This window comes from Brachionichthys hirsutus, chromosome 18 (genome assembly GCF_040956055.1).
Source record: "Brachionichthys hirsutus isolate HB-005 chromosome 18, CSIRO-AGI_Bhir_v1, whole genome shotgun sequence".
NCBI lineage: Eukaryota > Metazoa > Chordata > Actinopteri > Lophiiformes > Brachionichthyidae > Brachionichthys > Brachionichthys hirsutus.
In genome coordinates, this window is record NC_090914.1 from 9067427 (window position 1) to 9079774 (window position 12348).

General features: G+C 53.2%; 1 protein-coding gene across 1 annotated transcript; it reads left to right on the forward strand.

Moving 5' to 3' along the window:
• Nucleotides 1–388: 388 nt before the first annotated feature.
• On the forward strand, nucleotides 389–8347 carry gna11b (guanine nucleotide binding protein (G protein), alpha 11b (Gq class)). The gene is made up of 7 exons (XM_068751607.1): nucleotides 389–524; nucleotides 4458–4642; nucleotides 4734–4888; nucleotides 5145–5273; nucleotides 7682–7811; nucleotides 7895–8048; nucleotides 8157–8347. The coding sequence occupies exons 1-7, from the start codon at nucleotides 389–391 to the stop codon at nucleotides 8345–8347; spliced, it is 1080 nt and encodes a 359-aa protein (XP_068607708.1).
• The last annotated feature ends 4001 nt before the right edge of the window (nucleotides 8348–12348 follow it).

The following is a 12348-nucleotide window of genomic DNA, read 5'->3' on the forward strand; positions in this document are numbered from 1 at the left end:
CACGGACGGACCAGCGTTAACGGGTTTGGACGCTGCGGTTTAGAGCCACCTTTTGACGGATCGTGAAGGAGGTACCCAGCGGGGCGGGCGGGGGGGGCGCGCTAAGCGGTGTTAAACGTCGATCAATGGCCGGTCTGTCGCAGTAATTAAACCAGCGGTGCTGAGGTAGAGCAGCATCTCCGGGAGGGCCCCGCTGACGTACCCCCCCCCCCTGCCCGAGTATCTCCGTCATTCGCCGAGAACACCCCGCCGAAGCCGCAGTCCCTCTCGGCCGGGGGGGGGCGACAACTTCACTTCGAGGCCCCCTAGCTAGTCTCCACTCCCGTCCAGCCGGGGTGAGCCGGAACCGCGGTGCCTCCTGAACCGGGCTGCCGACCGCGGGGGGGGGATGACTCTGGAGTCCATGATGGCTTGCTGCCTGAGTGAAGAGGCGAAGGAGTCGAAGCGAATCAACGCAGAAATCGACAAGCAGCTCCGCCGAGACAAGCGCGACTCCAGGCGGGAGCTGAAGCTGCTGCTGCTCGGTACGTGCCGCGCTAATCCGCGCCAATCCACGAATGTGTGTTGTTTTATTCCTTTATTGTCATTGTCTGCGCGTCGCTGAATGAAGACCCGACCTCGGGGCCTGCTCGGTAACGCTAGCAGGCGGATGCTACTGGTCGGGCTTGCTAGCTGGAAGCCCGGTGCGGGGATCGGTGCGTTGCGGGTTCATGTGTTCGACGCGAGACGCGCGATGAACACGGAGGTGTCCGGGCCGGTACCGGCCTGGCAGCGGAGCTCTGGGTCGGGTCGGTGGATGCTCCTGGGTCGCTGCCACCTTTCTACCTGCCCCCCCACCCCCCCCAGGCTAATGTGAAGACGGTCACTTGGTAATGGCAGAAAATGTTTTTGATGTTTTGCACCGTTGCATAAGCGTCGTCGGGTGCCCGTGGTGCATCCTGCTGATGCCCGTTCGTTAATCCGTCTTTCGATTGACAGCCTGCACATTGCCATCCTGGAGGATGGGATGGGGGGGGGGGGTGGGGGGGGTTTGCTTCTTCATCCTCCATCTGAATAGGTTAGCTATTTTTACAGCCTGTGTGGGCAGGTGGGAGCTGCTGCTGAATAAGTTGCTCTGTAACGCATCGGTTCGGCCCATGCGGAACACAAAGGGACGGGATCGGCTGTGCTCCATCGCTGATGCGTTCTGGGAACTTTCTCTGACGCGACAAACGGCGAGCACGCTCCTCGGAGAAGGCGGGCGCAGCTTCGTAGGACCGTTCATGCTATCTGGGTTGCACGCTCGGTCTCCGAACGTTTGCTCCCGTTTCTCTCCCGCATGAAGGGGTCCCGTGTATTTAGCCCCCCCCCCCCCCCTGAATACCTTGGACTCAGAAGTAGGCCACACGTTATAGGGACGTGTTCCACTTCCGTGCAGATATGTTGGGCCCGGTGTCCAAGCTGGGCGGGTTAGAAGGGACCTTTCTTTATTGTGTTGCTGTTGTTTGTCTTCTGACAGACGATCAATAAAGGTGTGGGTTCAGGATGTCTCGTGATTCAGCTGGTCCATTATTTCATAGGTGATTGACATCGGGCGTAGGTTTCTCTCAGGGAGCGTTGCCAGTTGACGCCTGGGTCAGGCCGGGTCGGTGCGAGTCTGGAGAGGCCCGGTTAAACGCGTCCGCCGCCCAGACGGCGATTATCCATCGGTGTCCTCCCCAGGCGCGTCGCTCCACGCCTCACCGGAGGAGGGAAACCTGTTTCTGAACATTGCACCACTGCGCTTCATGGAGCGTTTCGAGGAGGAGGAGGAGGAGATCTGGAGCGCCGGATGCCGACGGGTGGCTTTCCAGCGAGGCTCGACTTCCGTTTCTGTTTAGCATGCGCTGTCGTGTCAGGGTGTTGCAGATCACATCCCATATCTGGCAGAAACTCCTTCACCGTCTGGCTTCCTTGCTGAGCTCCAGAGCCAAACGTTTCCCGAGCTGTAATCCGGGACGTTCCCCCCCCCCCCCCCTCCCTTCCTGCTGGTCCGGGCCGCTTTGCCAAAATACAGTTTTGAGGTTTGCTTCTATTTTGTGCCGGAGAGGCATGAAGCCTCCGGACACAGAGCTCAGCGAGGCTTTGTATTTTGGGTAAAAAGCTGTCGGTGCCTCAATGTCGGCGTCTGGCTCGGCGCGCGGCGATGCCCACACTCCGGCTGCCTGTCGCCGAGGGGCCGTATCGGGCCATACCGCCGGCTTCCTGCCCCGCTGAGCTTTGCCTCTACTTGGTCAAAACGCAGCAGGCCCGGGAGCTGTGGCCTCTGCTGCGTCGGGTAAATGAAGGGCCTAGCGCTCCAGGCTAACGGCGGCGAACTGCTGCCCTGATGCTTCACATGAAACGCACCAAAAAGCACGTTGGCGTCCACCTCATCCTGTACGAGAACTACGTCCCTGTAGTTTGATCATGTCGTTCGTGCTCCTTGATTGTCCCGCCCCCCCCCCCCCCCCCCCCCTTGTTACCGGGAGGAACGGATTGAACCGGGATGATCCGGGGTCGGACTCGCATGTTTATTGCAGACCCTGCCAAGCTTTTTATTTTGATCATATATGGCAATGGGGATCTTCTAGCCCCATGTGTGTGTGTGTGTGTGTGTGTGTGTGTGTGTGTGTGTGTGTGTGTGTGTGTCTGTCTGGTCAGTTAATGCTCCATTGGAAGCTGTGGAACATGGAAATCATAGGGGGGGGGGGTGAAACGATAGATTTTCAAATCTAGTTTTTTTGATTTCAGGAAGTGTCAGAAGATCGGCGCCGGGCTTCTGTCACATTAAGGCGTCCCGAATTCCAGATGCGGTTTTCCGGCTCGTGGCCCTCGGTGTCTCTTCCGGGTCGGAGATCCTGGGCGGTTTTGTGAAGAGATGGGATTATCAGAAATAAGAAACCAGCGCCAGCCGCCCTCTTGTTTCCGGAGGACGTTGGGCATTCTTAGTTTGAGGACGAAGCGTATCTCCAGCAGACTCGCCGCGTTTTCAGCAGGCCTGATCTGGGCTGATCCCGGATCTGGACCAGTGGATCTTATTGATCCGCTAGCAAACGCTCTGACTTGGTGTCTTCTGTCTATTTCTCATTTGTACACGCACCCACCCCTAAATGGGTTCACGGCTGCTTCCCTTGAGGTGCCGAGGTGAACGAGGCGGGATGTGGCTCCTCTCTGTCCCCTCGGGACCGCAGCAGGCGTTGGAGAGAGGCCGGGGTGATCCGGGCTGGAATGGCTTAACATTTTGGGTGTCGTTTTGTTAGACGCGGGTTCTGTTAAAGTGTCTGCAGCGCTGGGTGGGCTGTCGTCACGCCGCCGGCCTCGTTTCTCCTCCGGCTACCTGGAATAGGAAGCATCAAACCAGGTGGAGGGCTAAGAAAAGATGACCTCCCTTTTCTAGGCCATTACCAAAAAAGAAGGGCTGGATTCTTTTGCCGGAGATCCTAAACAGAGGTATGAGAACGGAGGCAGATCTCCAGGAGGGGGGGGGGGGGTTGCCATGCGGGAAAGGAGACGGAGAGAACCGAACCGCGTCTGTACCGAGGAGGTAGTGAGGTCATGTCGACGTTATCTATCTTGGTGTTTCAGCGTTTAGAGGACAGAGGCTCAGTGTCGTCTGGTGGGTGGGTGGGGGGGGGGGGGCAGTTGGAGCTCAGCAGAGGAAGATCTTGTGACAGTCACGGGAAATAAATCAGACATCATGGCGATCTGACGAAGCGCTCTGGTTTGCTTTTCACGGTTGCTGACGGGGAAGCCACGTCCTCGCTGCCTCGTCTCGATCGCTCACTTTGCAGCGAGTGAAAGGCAGAAGCTGGTGTCGAGACCCAGACCTCTGTCCACGCCCCAAATCAGAGGTGGGGGCGGGGCTTGAGACGCCATCGCTCCCCGAGCCAAAAGGCCTCCTCTGTGATACGCCAAAAGAATGATGAGCACAGAGGAGGCCTGGTGGTCGTGGAGGGGCGGGGGGAGGGAGGGAGCGAGCTGTGGACATGAGGCGTTAAAGGGGGGGGGGGGGGGAAATCAGAAACGATATGGAGACAGAGGAGGGGTTGCTATGGTAACGGAAATATGGCTGCTCTTCAAAAACCTTGAATGTAGGTGGTGGTGAGATGAGTGTTTCGCTTTATTTTTTTTCCTTTTCAGTTTTGCAGATATTATGGATTTGCCCTTTTTGAAATCAGGACTGAAAACGATGTTTTTACGCGTCTGCAGCGTAATCCACGCCTTTCCTTCGGTTCCTCGCCATGTGTGTATTTCTGGAAACCCGACACCGCTCCGGTCCTCCGGCCAGATATGGACTCGCGGGGGGGGCCGAGGAGGATTGTCGGGGGGAATGCGGCCTTTTGACGATGACCCCTGCCGTCACCTTCGGCTGAAGCAGCTACTGTCGGATCCCGAATGTGCAGCATGTTGTTAATCGCTCCGCCGCCCCCCCCCCCCCCCCCGCCCCGTCCCGTCAGGTACGGGCGAGAGCGGCAAGAGCACCTTCATCAAGCAGATGAGGATCATCCATGGAGCCGGGTACTCGGACGAGGACAAAAGAGGCTTCATCCGCCTGGTGTACCAGAACATCTTCACGTCCATGCAGTCCATGATCCGCGCCACCGAGACCCTGAAGATCCCCTACAAGTTCGAGCAGAACCGGGTAAGAACCGCCCCGCCTCCCCAGGGTTAACCGATTATTAACCGATAACCACGCGGGGTGTCTGTCTGACCCGTTTTCCCCCCGGTTCCAGTCGAATGCCTTGTTGGTGAAGGAGGTGGACATCGAGAAGATCAACGGTTTCGACCAGCCCTACATCGCAGCTATCAAAACCCTGTGGGCCGACCCGGGGATCCAGGAGTCCTACGACCGGCGCAGAGAGTACCAGCTGTCTGACTCCACCAAATAGTACGTCCGTGTGTCCCGCGTCTCGTTTGTGAGTCTGTCTGGCTGTGTCAGAATGTACGGTTTTGAACCAACGGCCATCGGGATGGATCCTACATCCGGATGCTAGGAGGCGCCGTCCTGCAGAGGAATCCTGCGCCACATGTCGGCGTGTTTGATGCGGACCCCCCCCCCCCCCCCCCCGAAAGTTCTTCATGTTCCACATTCTGCTAAACTGTTTGTTTTTGCATGTTTGACAGAGATGTGATGTGTAGTCCAGTTACCTTAGCGACATAGATCGCGTGACCGCCGAGGGGTACGTTCCCACCCAGCAGGACGTGCTGAGGGTCCGCGTTCCCACCACGGGTATAATAGAGTACCCGTTTGACCTGGAGAACGTCATCTTCAGGTACCCAGCGGCACCAGAGCCACGGCGTCACCACGGCTACGGGACAGAAACCACTGACGGGAACGGAGGAAGGAGCATCTTGTAAATGAACGATGCCAGGAAAAACGATCAATTGAGATGATTGACTGATCGACCGGAACGCTGATTGAGATCTGAGGCACCTGTTGGTAACGACGCGTCAGTGGTTTGTGTTCTGTGCTCGAGTTCTGGCTCCAGGATGAAAAGGCGACGGGGCGAGGAGCAGCACCCGAGCAGGTGGAGGAGGGTTAGAACCTTGACCCGGTCCAAAGGCGGGACGTGACCTCCGGGGTCCGAGCCGCCTCCATCTGAATGCGGGTGCTGCCGCGCCGCTGCCGACACTCGCTGCTCCCGTCGCCGCCGCCGCCTTACAGGCCACGACCTCCTTGACCTCGCTGCACGTGGTCTCAAACGGGGGGGGGGGGTCAAGCATAGCAGCAAGCTAACGGCTAATCTCACAAGTCTCGGATTGTGGACGGGTCGGCGGCGGCCTGGTGACGCTCGCCAACACCCTCTCCGTTCTGAGGCGTGGCGTTCTTCTCTGAGGCTTCCTCGACAGGACCGATCCAGACTTCCTGGAATGGCGGGGGGGGGGGGGGTAATTGCCTTTCATGCTTTATATAACTGTTCCTGTCTGTTTTTTCTCCTTATCTCTCTCCACCCACCCCCCACCCCCCCACTGGTCTGCCTGTAGTTATCTTTCCGATCTGGATCGAATTGCAGATTCCAGCTATCTCCCCACTCAGCAGGATGTGCTCAGGGTGCGCATCCCCACCACAGGAATCATAGAGTATCCGTTCGACTTGCAAAGCATCATTTTCAGGTAGACGTCGGTTCCGGCTCAGTCCGTCCTTGTGTTCTGTCGTGACATCATCAACTCACGCCGTCTGTTTTCCTCCCAAACCCCAAATGAACCTTAATTCTTTTCCTTCCTCCACATTTACCTTTCTTGGTTTACGCCTTGGTTGGACGGATTTAAATCCTAAACATTAAGCGGTCTCCTCGTAAACTTTCTTTGACGTCCTGTCCAGCGTTAATCGTAGCACAACACCCTCCTGACGGACACCAAGTCCTCTGTTCTGGTTCCCGGTTTCGGTAAATGGGTCACTTCCTCTCTTCTTCCTCCTCTCCTCTCCGGCTGGCAGAAGAAACAAGGTCGTCCTCTCCGCGGTGGAGAAATGTTATTTTGGGCCGCCTGTCCTGCAGGGCCCATACTGGCCCTGCGTCTCTGTGGGCCGCCGGGCCTCCACCAGGGGGCGGCCTCGCCTGGCGACTTCTCCCAGTTTAGTGCTTAGTCTCACTTTGTGGGACCACGTTGCACCCTGGTGTGGCGGTGCGACGCACCCGTGGGTCCAGAAAGTCGGCCATTAAATTGATTCCGATGCCATTTGCTCAGGAGATTGACGCCAATCAGAATCGGTCGCCTTAATGAAGGTGGGACCTGAACTCCCCGACCAATCAGGGGCGACCTTGTCAAGGAGACGTTCAGGGGAGCTGCAGCACCAGGGAGATGCACGTTCTTCAGCCGTAATCTGTTGCTGCTTTTTTTTAATTATTATTTGGAGTCATTTTCTGTTCAAATGTCACAGATGCCCCCCCCCCCCCCCCCCCCCCATCCTTGAAAGTCTCGCTGCTGTCCTCTGACCTTTCCGCCTCATTTCATCCTCCTGTTTCCCGTTTGTCTTCAGGTATGTCTCAGAACTGACTTTGGGGTGTGTTATTGCACATGTTGGGAAGAAGAACCGACTTAAGGGAAGAAGAGACTCCAAACAGAAGCCCAGGCTGGTCTGGGATCAGATCTTTGACTCGGACGAATGCTCCTCATTAAGGGAGGACGGCTCTAGACTTGCTGTGTGTTTGGGATTCTGCTGTTGGGAAAACCCGCGTGTCCGGATTTGGTTCATAATTTTGAGTGGCATTCCTGTCGAGGCTGATCCGAGATCAGTCCTAAATGATGACGGCTCTGATCTGGTGGCGGCGTGCATGACTCGCAGCGGAAGCGTCACGACACTTTGCTTTCATTTCTCTGATTTTAGGGCACGCTTTGGCGCTTGAAACGCTCTCACCACGGTGCTGAATCCATCACATTGTTGCATATTAAAGCATGAAACCCCAAATAAAAGTGAAACTACGCTCTCGTGGGTCCCAGGACGGAGACCGCGTCTTAATTTGGGTCATGAGCCGAAAGTGACTGAGAAATGTCCACCAGAGCAACGTCTGTGGGACAGATCCTGGGTGTCTTTAATGTCGATGGATTCAGAGCCGAAAGAGTTGACCTGCAGGACTTGGAGGGGCGATCGAGACCCCGATCTAGAAATCTGTTGCTGAACGCGAACGCTTTGTGCTGCCCGCTCACTTTGCTCCCTCTTCCGTGCGTATCCTGCCGTCAGGATGGTGGATGTCGGGGGTCAGAGGTCAGAGAGGAGGAAGTGGATCCACTGCTTCGAGAACGTCACCTCCATCATGTTCCTCGTGGCGCTCAGCGAGTACGACCAGGTCCTGGTGGAGTCGGACAACGAGGTACGTCCACGTTGCGTCGGCGTCGTGCCGTCGCGTCGCGGTTTCACTTCAGCACCGCCCTCCTGCGCTCCCCTGTTCACCAGAACCGCATGGAGGAGAGTAAAGCTCTGTTCCGGACAATCATCACCTACCCCTGGTTTCAAAACTCTTCCGTCATCCTCTTCCTGAACAAGAAAGACCTGCTGGAGGAGAAGATCTCCTACTCGCACCTGGTGGACTACTTCCCCGAGTTTGACGGTAAGGTCATTTTTTTGCTGCTCGTTTGTCGCCCCGATTCCTCGCTCGCAGGGCGAAGTCCGGGCGTTGAGGCGTAAAGAGTGATCTGTCGTCTCCTCCGAACCGCAGGTCCTCAGAGGGACCCCCAGGCGGCGCGCGAGTTCATCCTCAAGATGTTTGTGGACTTGAACCCCGACAGCGACAAGATCATCTACTCCCACTTCACCTGCGCTACGGACACTGAGAACATCCGCTTTGTGTTTGCAGCCGTCAAGGACACCATCCTGCAGCTCAACCTGAAAGAGTACAATCTGGTGTGAGGCTGACGCGCGGCTCCTCCCCATCGCACAAACGCACGCCGCTTTAGGCGTGTGCACTCGACTCCGCATGCATTAAACACACACACACGCACACACACGAGATCCTCCCTGGGCTTTAGTTCCACACTACAAACGCAGACCCTCCTCTTTTCACCAAAGCCCGCCTTCTGGTCGTTCGCCCGGCAGCTTGTTGTCCGAGTCGTCGCTCCTCCCGAAGCTGCTAACGTGTCAGATTTGGCCTCTGGCACGCGGATCTCTCACCACAGCTGTACAGTGACTGATGGAGACTCGTGTGGTACCTTGAAATGGATTTTTTTTTGGGGCAGCATTGGCTAGCGAGGAGCTTTTGGTGAACGGCGGCATCGAACCCCTTCGGAATTGAACCTCAGCGGGGAGACGTCATGTCCTTCGTCGCATTCTCCCCGAGCTCCCATTGTTTGGGAAGGAAGTGAAAATTTTCTCAAACCAGTCAAGGACCCCCACCCCACCCCCCGGGCACGCAACATTCCACTTCCTGTGGTGACGACGTGGACAGGAAGTGAGGCGGTTCCCGGGCGTGTGGGGACTTTGGCCGAGAATTGTCTCCACCTCACATCCATGAATGTACCCGCCGGTGTGAGCAACGCAAAAAAGAAATATATATATATTATAAAGTAACTGCATATGTAAACACACACGTCAAAAAGCACGAGCGGGCAAGATATAACTAATCAATTAGTTTGTTGCTGAGATTTTAAAAAGGTTCTAATGATGGACGATTGTTGCTATGTTGACTTCTAGATCGGTTAAAAATCAAATGAAGCCACTAGAAACGGACCTGATGACCTTGAAAGATCTGTGGGTTTCGTTTTTTTATAATCAAGTTGCCCCCCGACCCCAGGATGGTTTACTTACGGACTCACTGGGAAGAGCTTCCGGTGGACGCGCCTTTATTTCAAAGAAGTCGGATCTTGCTTTTCGCACCAGATCTGCGCTGATTGGTGGAAGCGGAGGTGAAGGGGGCGTGGCTCGGGCTGCGTGGCGCTCAATCGAAAGGAAAGCTGTAAATAAATTAAAAAAACACACACACCCACATGCAGCAAAATCTGTGACCTCACACCTGCATCGCTCGGCCGTCCAATCAGACGCACTTCCTGACGGTGACATCATCAGGTTGTGCTTCTGTTTCTTGTTTACTTCCTCTGTTCTTGTTTTTATGTTTCTTAAAAAATTAGCTTATTGATTAGTGGTGGGGGTGGGGCTATGGACTTTTCGCTAAAAAACATGTTTGTGTATATTTGTTTGTAAATACATATACACAATACGCTTGGCGGTACATCATGTTTGGCAAAGGAAAACCCAGAGAAAACACACAGAAAACCTTTGGAGTTCGTTCGTTAGCGGTTGCTTCTGACTTTGGTGGTAGTGGTACTGTGAATTCTGGGTTTTATTTGCTTGACAAACGGGACTACAAAGGAGCTGAGAGGCGTTCAGGAGCCGTAGTTTCTCCAGACGCCCTGGCTTTTGACCACACGAACCTAGGGCTGGTTTAAAAAAAAAAAGAAAAACGTCACAGTATGGTAACGATTTAAAGTAGTTATTTATCTAACTTATGGACCAGGTTTGAAGATGTTCATAATTTGATTCCGTCATAATTAAGCTCCTCCTCCTTTTCCCGCTGGAGCCTACTTGAGTCTGAACTGCTGTAAAAAACAAAAAACACACAAAAAAAAACTGTCTGGTTATAGTAAGGATTTAATCTCTGCTCTCTATTTTTATTGAGACTTTTCCAGCTGTACTTCCTGCATCTCCATCCACACTAACGCGGTCATTAATGTAATTTTTTTTAACTACTAGGTGCATCGCCGTATCGCATACCTAAAGAAATGTACATTGTGAACGTAGGTGGGCTTTTCTTTCTCTCGATGGTCTGGGGCCCGTGTGGTCCACGCTCGCTTTGATAGTGCCAGTGAAGTGCAGATATACTTTCTTTGGTCTTCGACCGTTTCTATAGGTGACTGATCCTTCATCTACATTAAGGGCTATCACACTGCATCATGGGAGGACAGGACCGGGTCATCCTGGTTCCTGAACGGAGGTTGCATGCAGTTTGTGTGATGAGAAGTTAGCGTTTCCCGACACTAAGCCGTCTGTCCTTCTGTATTTTTGCTTCTGGACCTTGTGGCTGAATGAAGTGGACCCGATCTCTGGATCTGACCGCTACTGCTGGTTTGCATCGGTAACCCTAAAGACACTAGAAAACATCCCAACAAGTATTTAACTAGAAGTAACGACCACTTTAGTCTGTGCATGTTTTTTTTTATCCCGTTAACTCGTTCGTTTAGATTTTTACTTGATTCTTCAAGCCCGTATTGTGGTGCGGCGCGTCGGTACAGGGAGCATCGCACGTAATGGTTGCTCCAAGCTAAGCTGAAGGCCGTGTGAATTTGGTAACTAAGTCAAAGCCAACATACCTTTTATTGTCATTATCCTAAGAAAAAGGAGATGGTAAAGGCTAACTGGCTCAGAGCGACTCGGTAGCTAAATGAACTCTATAAAGTCGATCAATGGTGTCTGGGAAACGATGAGGAGAGGTTCATACGAACTTATGACACGATGCAGGATGTGTTGGTTGCTGCTGTGAGATGGCTCCGTCTCATTCCCGGGTCATGAGATCCCAACAACTCCAGAATGAGACTCATCGCTCGGACATCTTTGTGTTAAGGAGGGATTGTTTCTTTCTTTTCTTTGCGTATAGATTTGTTAGGAAAATCCTGCATGGTGAAGCTTTCGAGCAATGTGTCAGAAATGGTAAGCTAATGGAGCTAAGGCTGGAAGTGACGCTGCCGTTGACGGCGAGCAGCGTACCAGTACGGATACCCAAGTATTCATCAGGCTAGCTGAGTGCAGCTCACCCTCCATGTTGTATTAGATTTGACACTACAACTCTGGCGTACGCCGCCGGCGTGCGTCGCAGCGTGTTGGCGGTCCCGTGTTGCAGTGTTTCTTGGATCCACGTTTCAAACCAGTGTAAAGACTGGATGTGTTTTCACTCCCATCTATTTATTGCCTTTCATTGACTTGAATAACGGCGCCCTCGGTGACCTTGCTTTTTTGGGTCGGGGGTTGTTTTGACGCCTGCGGGGGCTTGTTGGGAGTCAGTGGAATCATATTGATCGTTTTTGGCATCTTTAAACTTAAATCTTTATTTTATTTTCCATATTTAACATTGCCAGGACACTACTATTTAGGATCACTCGGATTTCTTTTTTTGTCCTCACGCCAATGAAACCTGAAGGCCGTTTGTGTTGTGGTGTATAAAATGCTTCTTATTTTATCATGTATGTAATCCAAATGTAAATGATGTATTATACTGAGTGTGCCAACCCCACTCTCTTGAGCCAGGCTCTCCAAGTGCCAACGCTGAGGTCATCATCAGGACCGCCGCCAGAGATGGTCCCCCCCCAGTTTTTAAATAACCCCCACCGGAGGTTAAAGGATAAATCAGACTTTATTCTGTATTTAAAATCGAAGATTGAAAAACAATGTTTTTTCAAGAAACTAATTATAGTTGCATGTGCTGTTAATTTTGTGTTGGAAGTGTGGGCTTTGGGGATTTCATTGAAGCTGAGCCCCCAATTAATGGGGTTCAATCAGTTGATTATCGATTATTGATTAACATAACTCTTGCCATATTTTTTTTATGTGTTTCATGTATTAGTTTCGACCACTGTTGCCTGATGTCATTCAAACATGATTTTTGATCATTGCCGCCTTCGTTGAGAGAAACATAATGAAAAAGTTATCTGTTTTAAATTGAAATAAATTTGTTCCTATACTTGCTCTGGGTGTCAATTTGATATTGATTTCGCTACAAACAAATAATCTATGAGATGGCAATATAACACTTCCTGCCCCTCAGAAGCCCCGCAGCTCCGACCCTGTCTGCGATTCCTCTCTGTGCCACACGGGGCGCCCGCTCGCCTGCTGCTCGGTTTGTTTTTCCGGGTGACGCTCTTTTC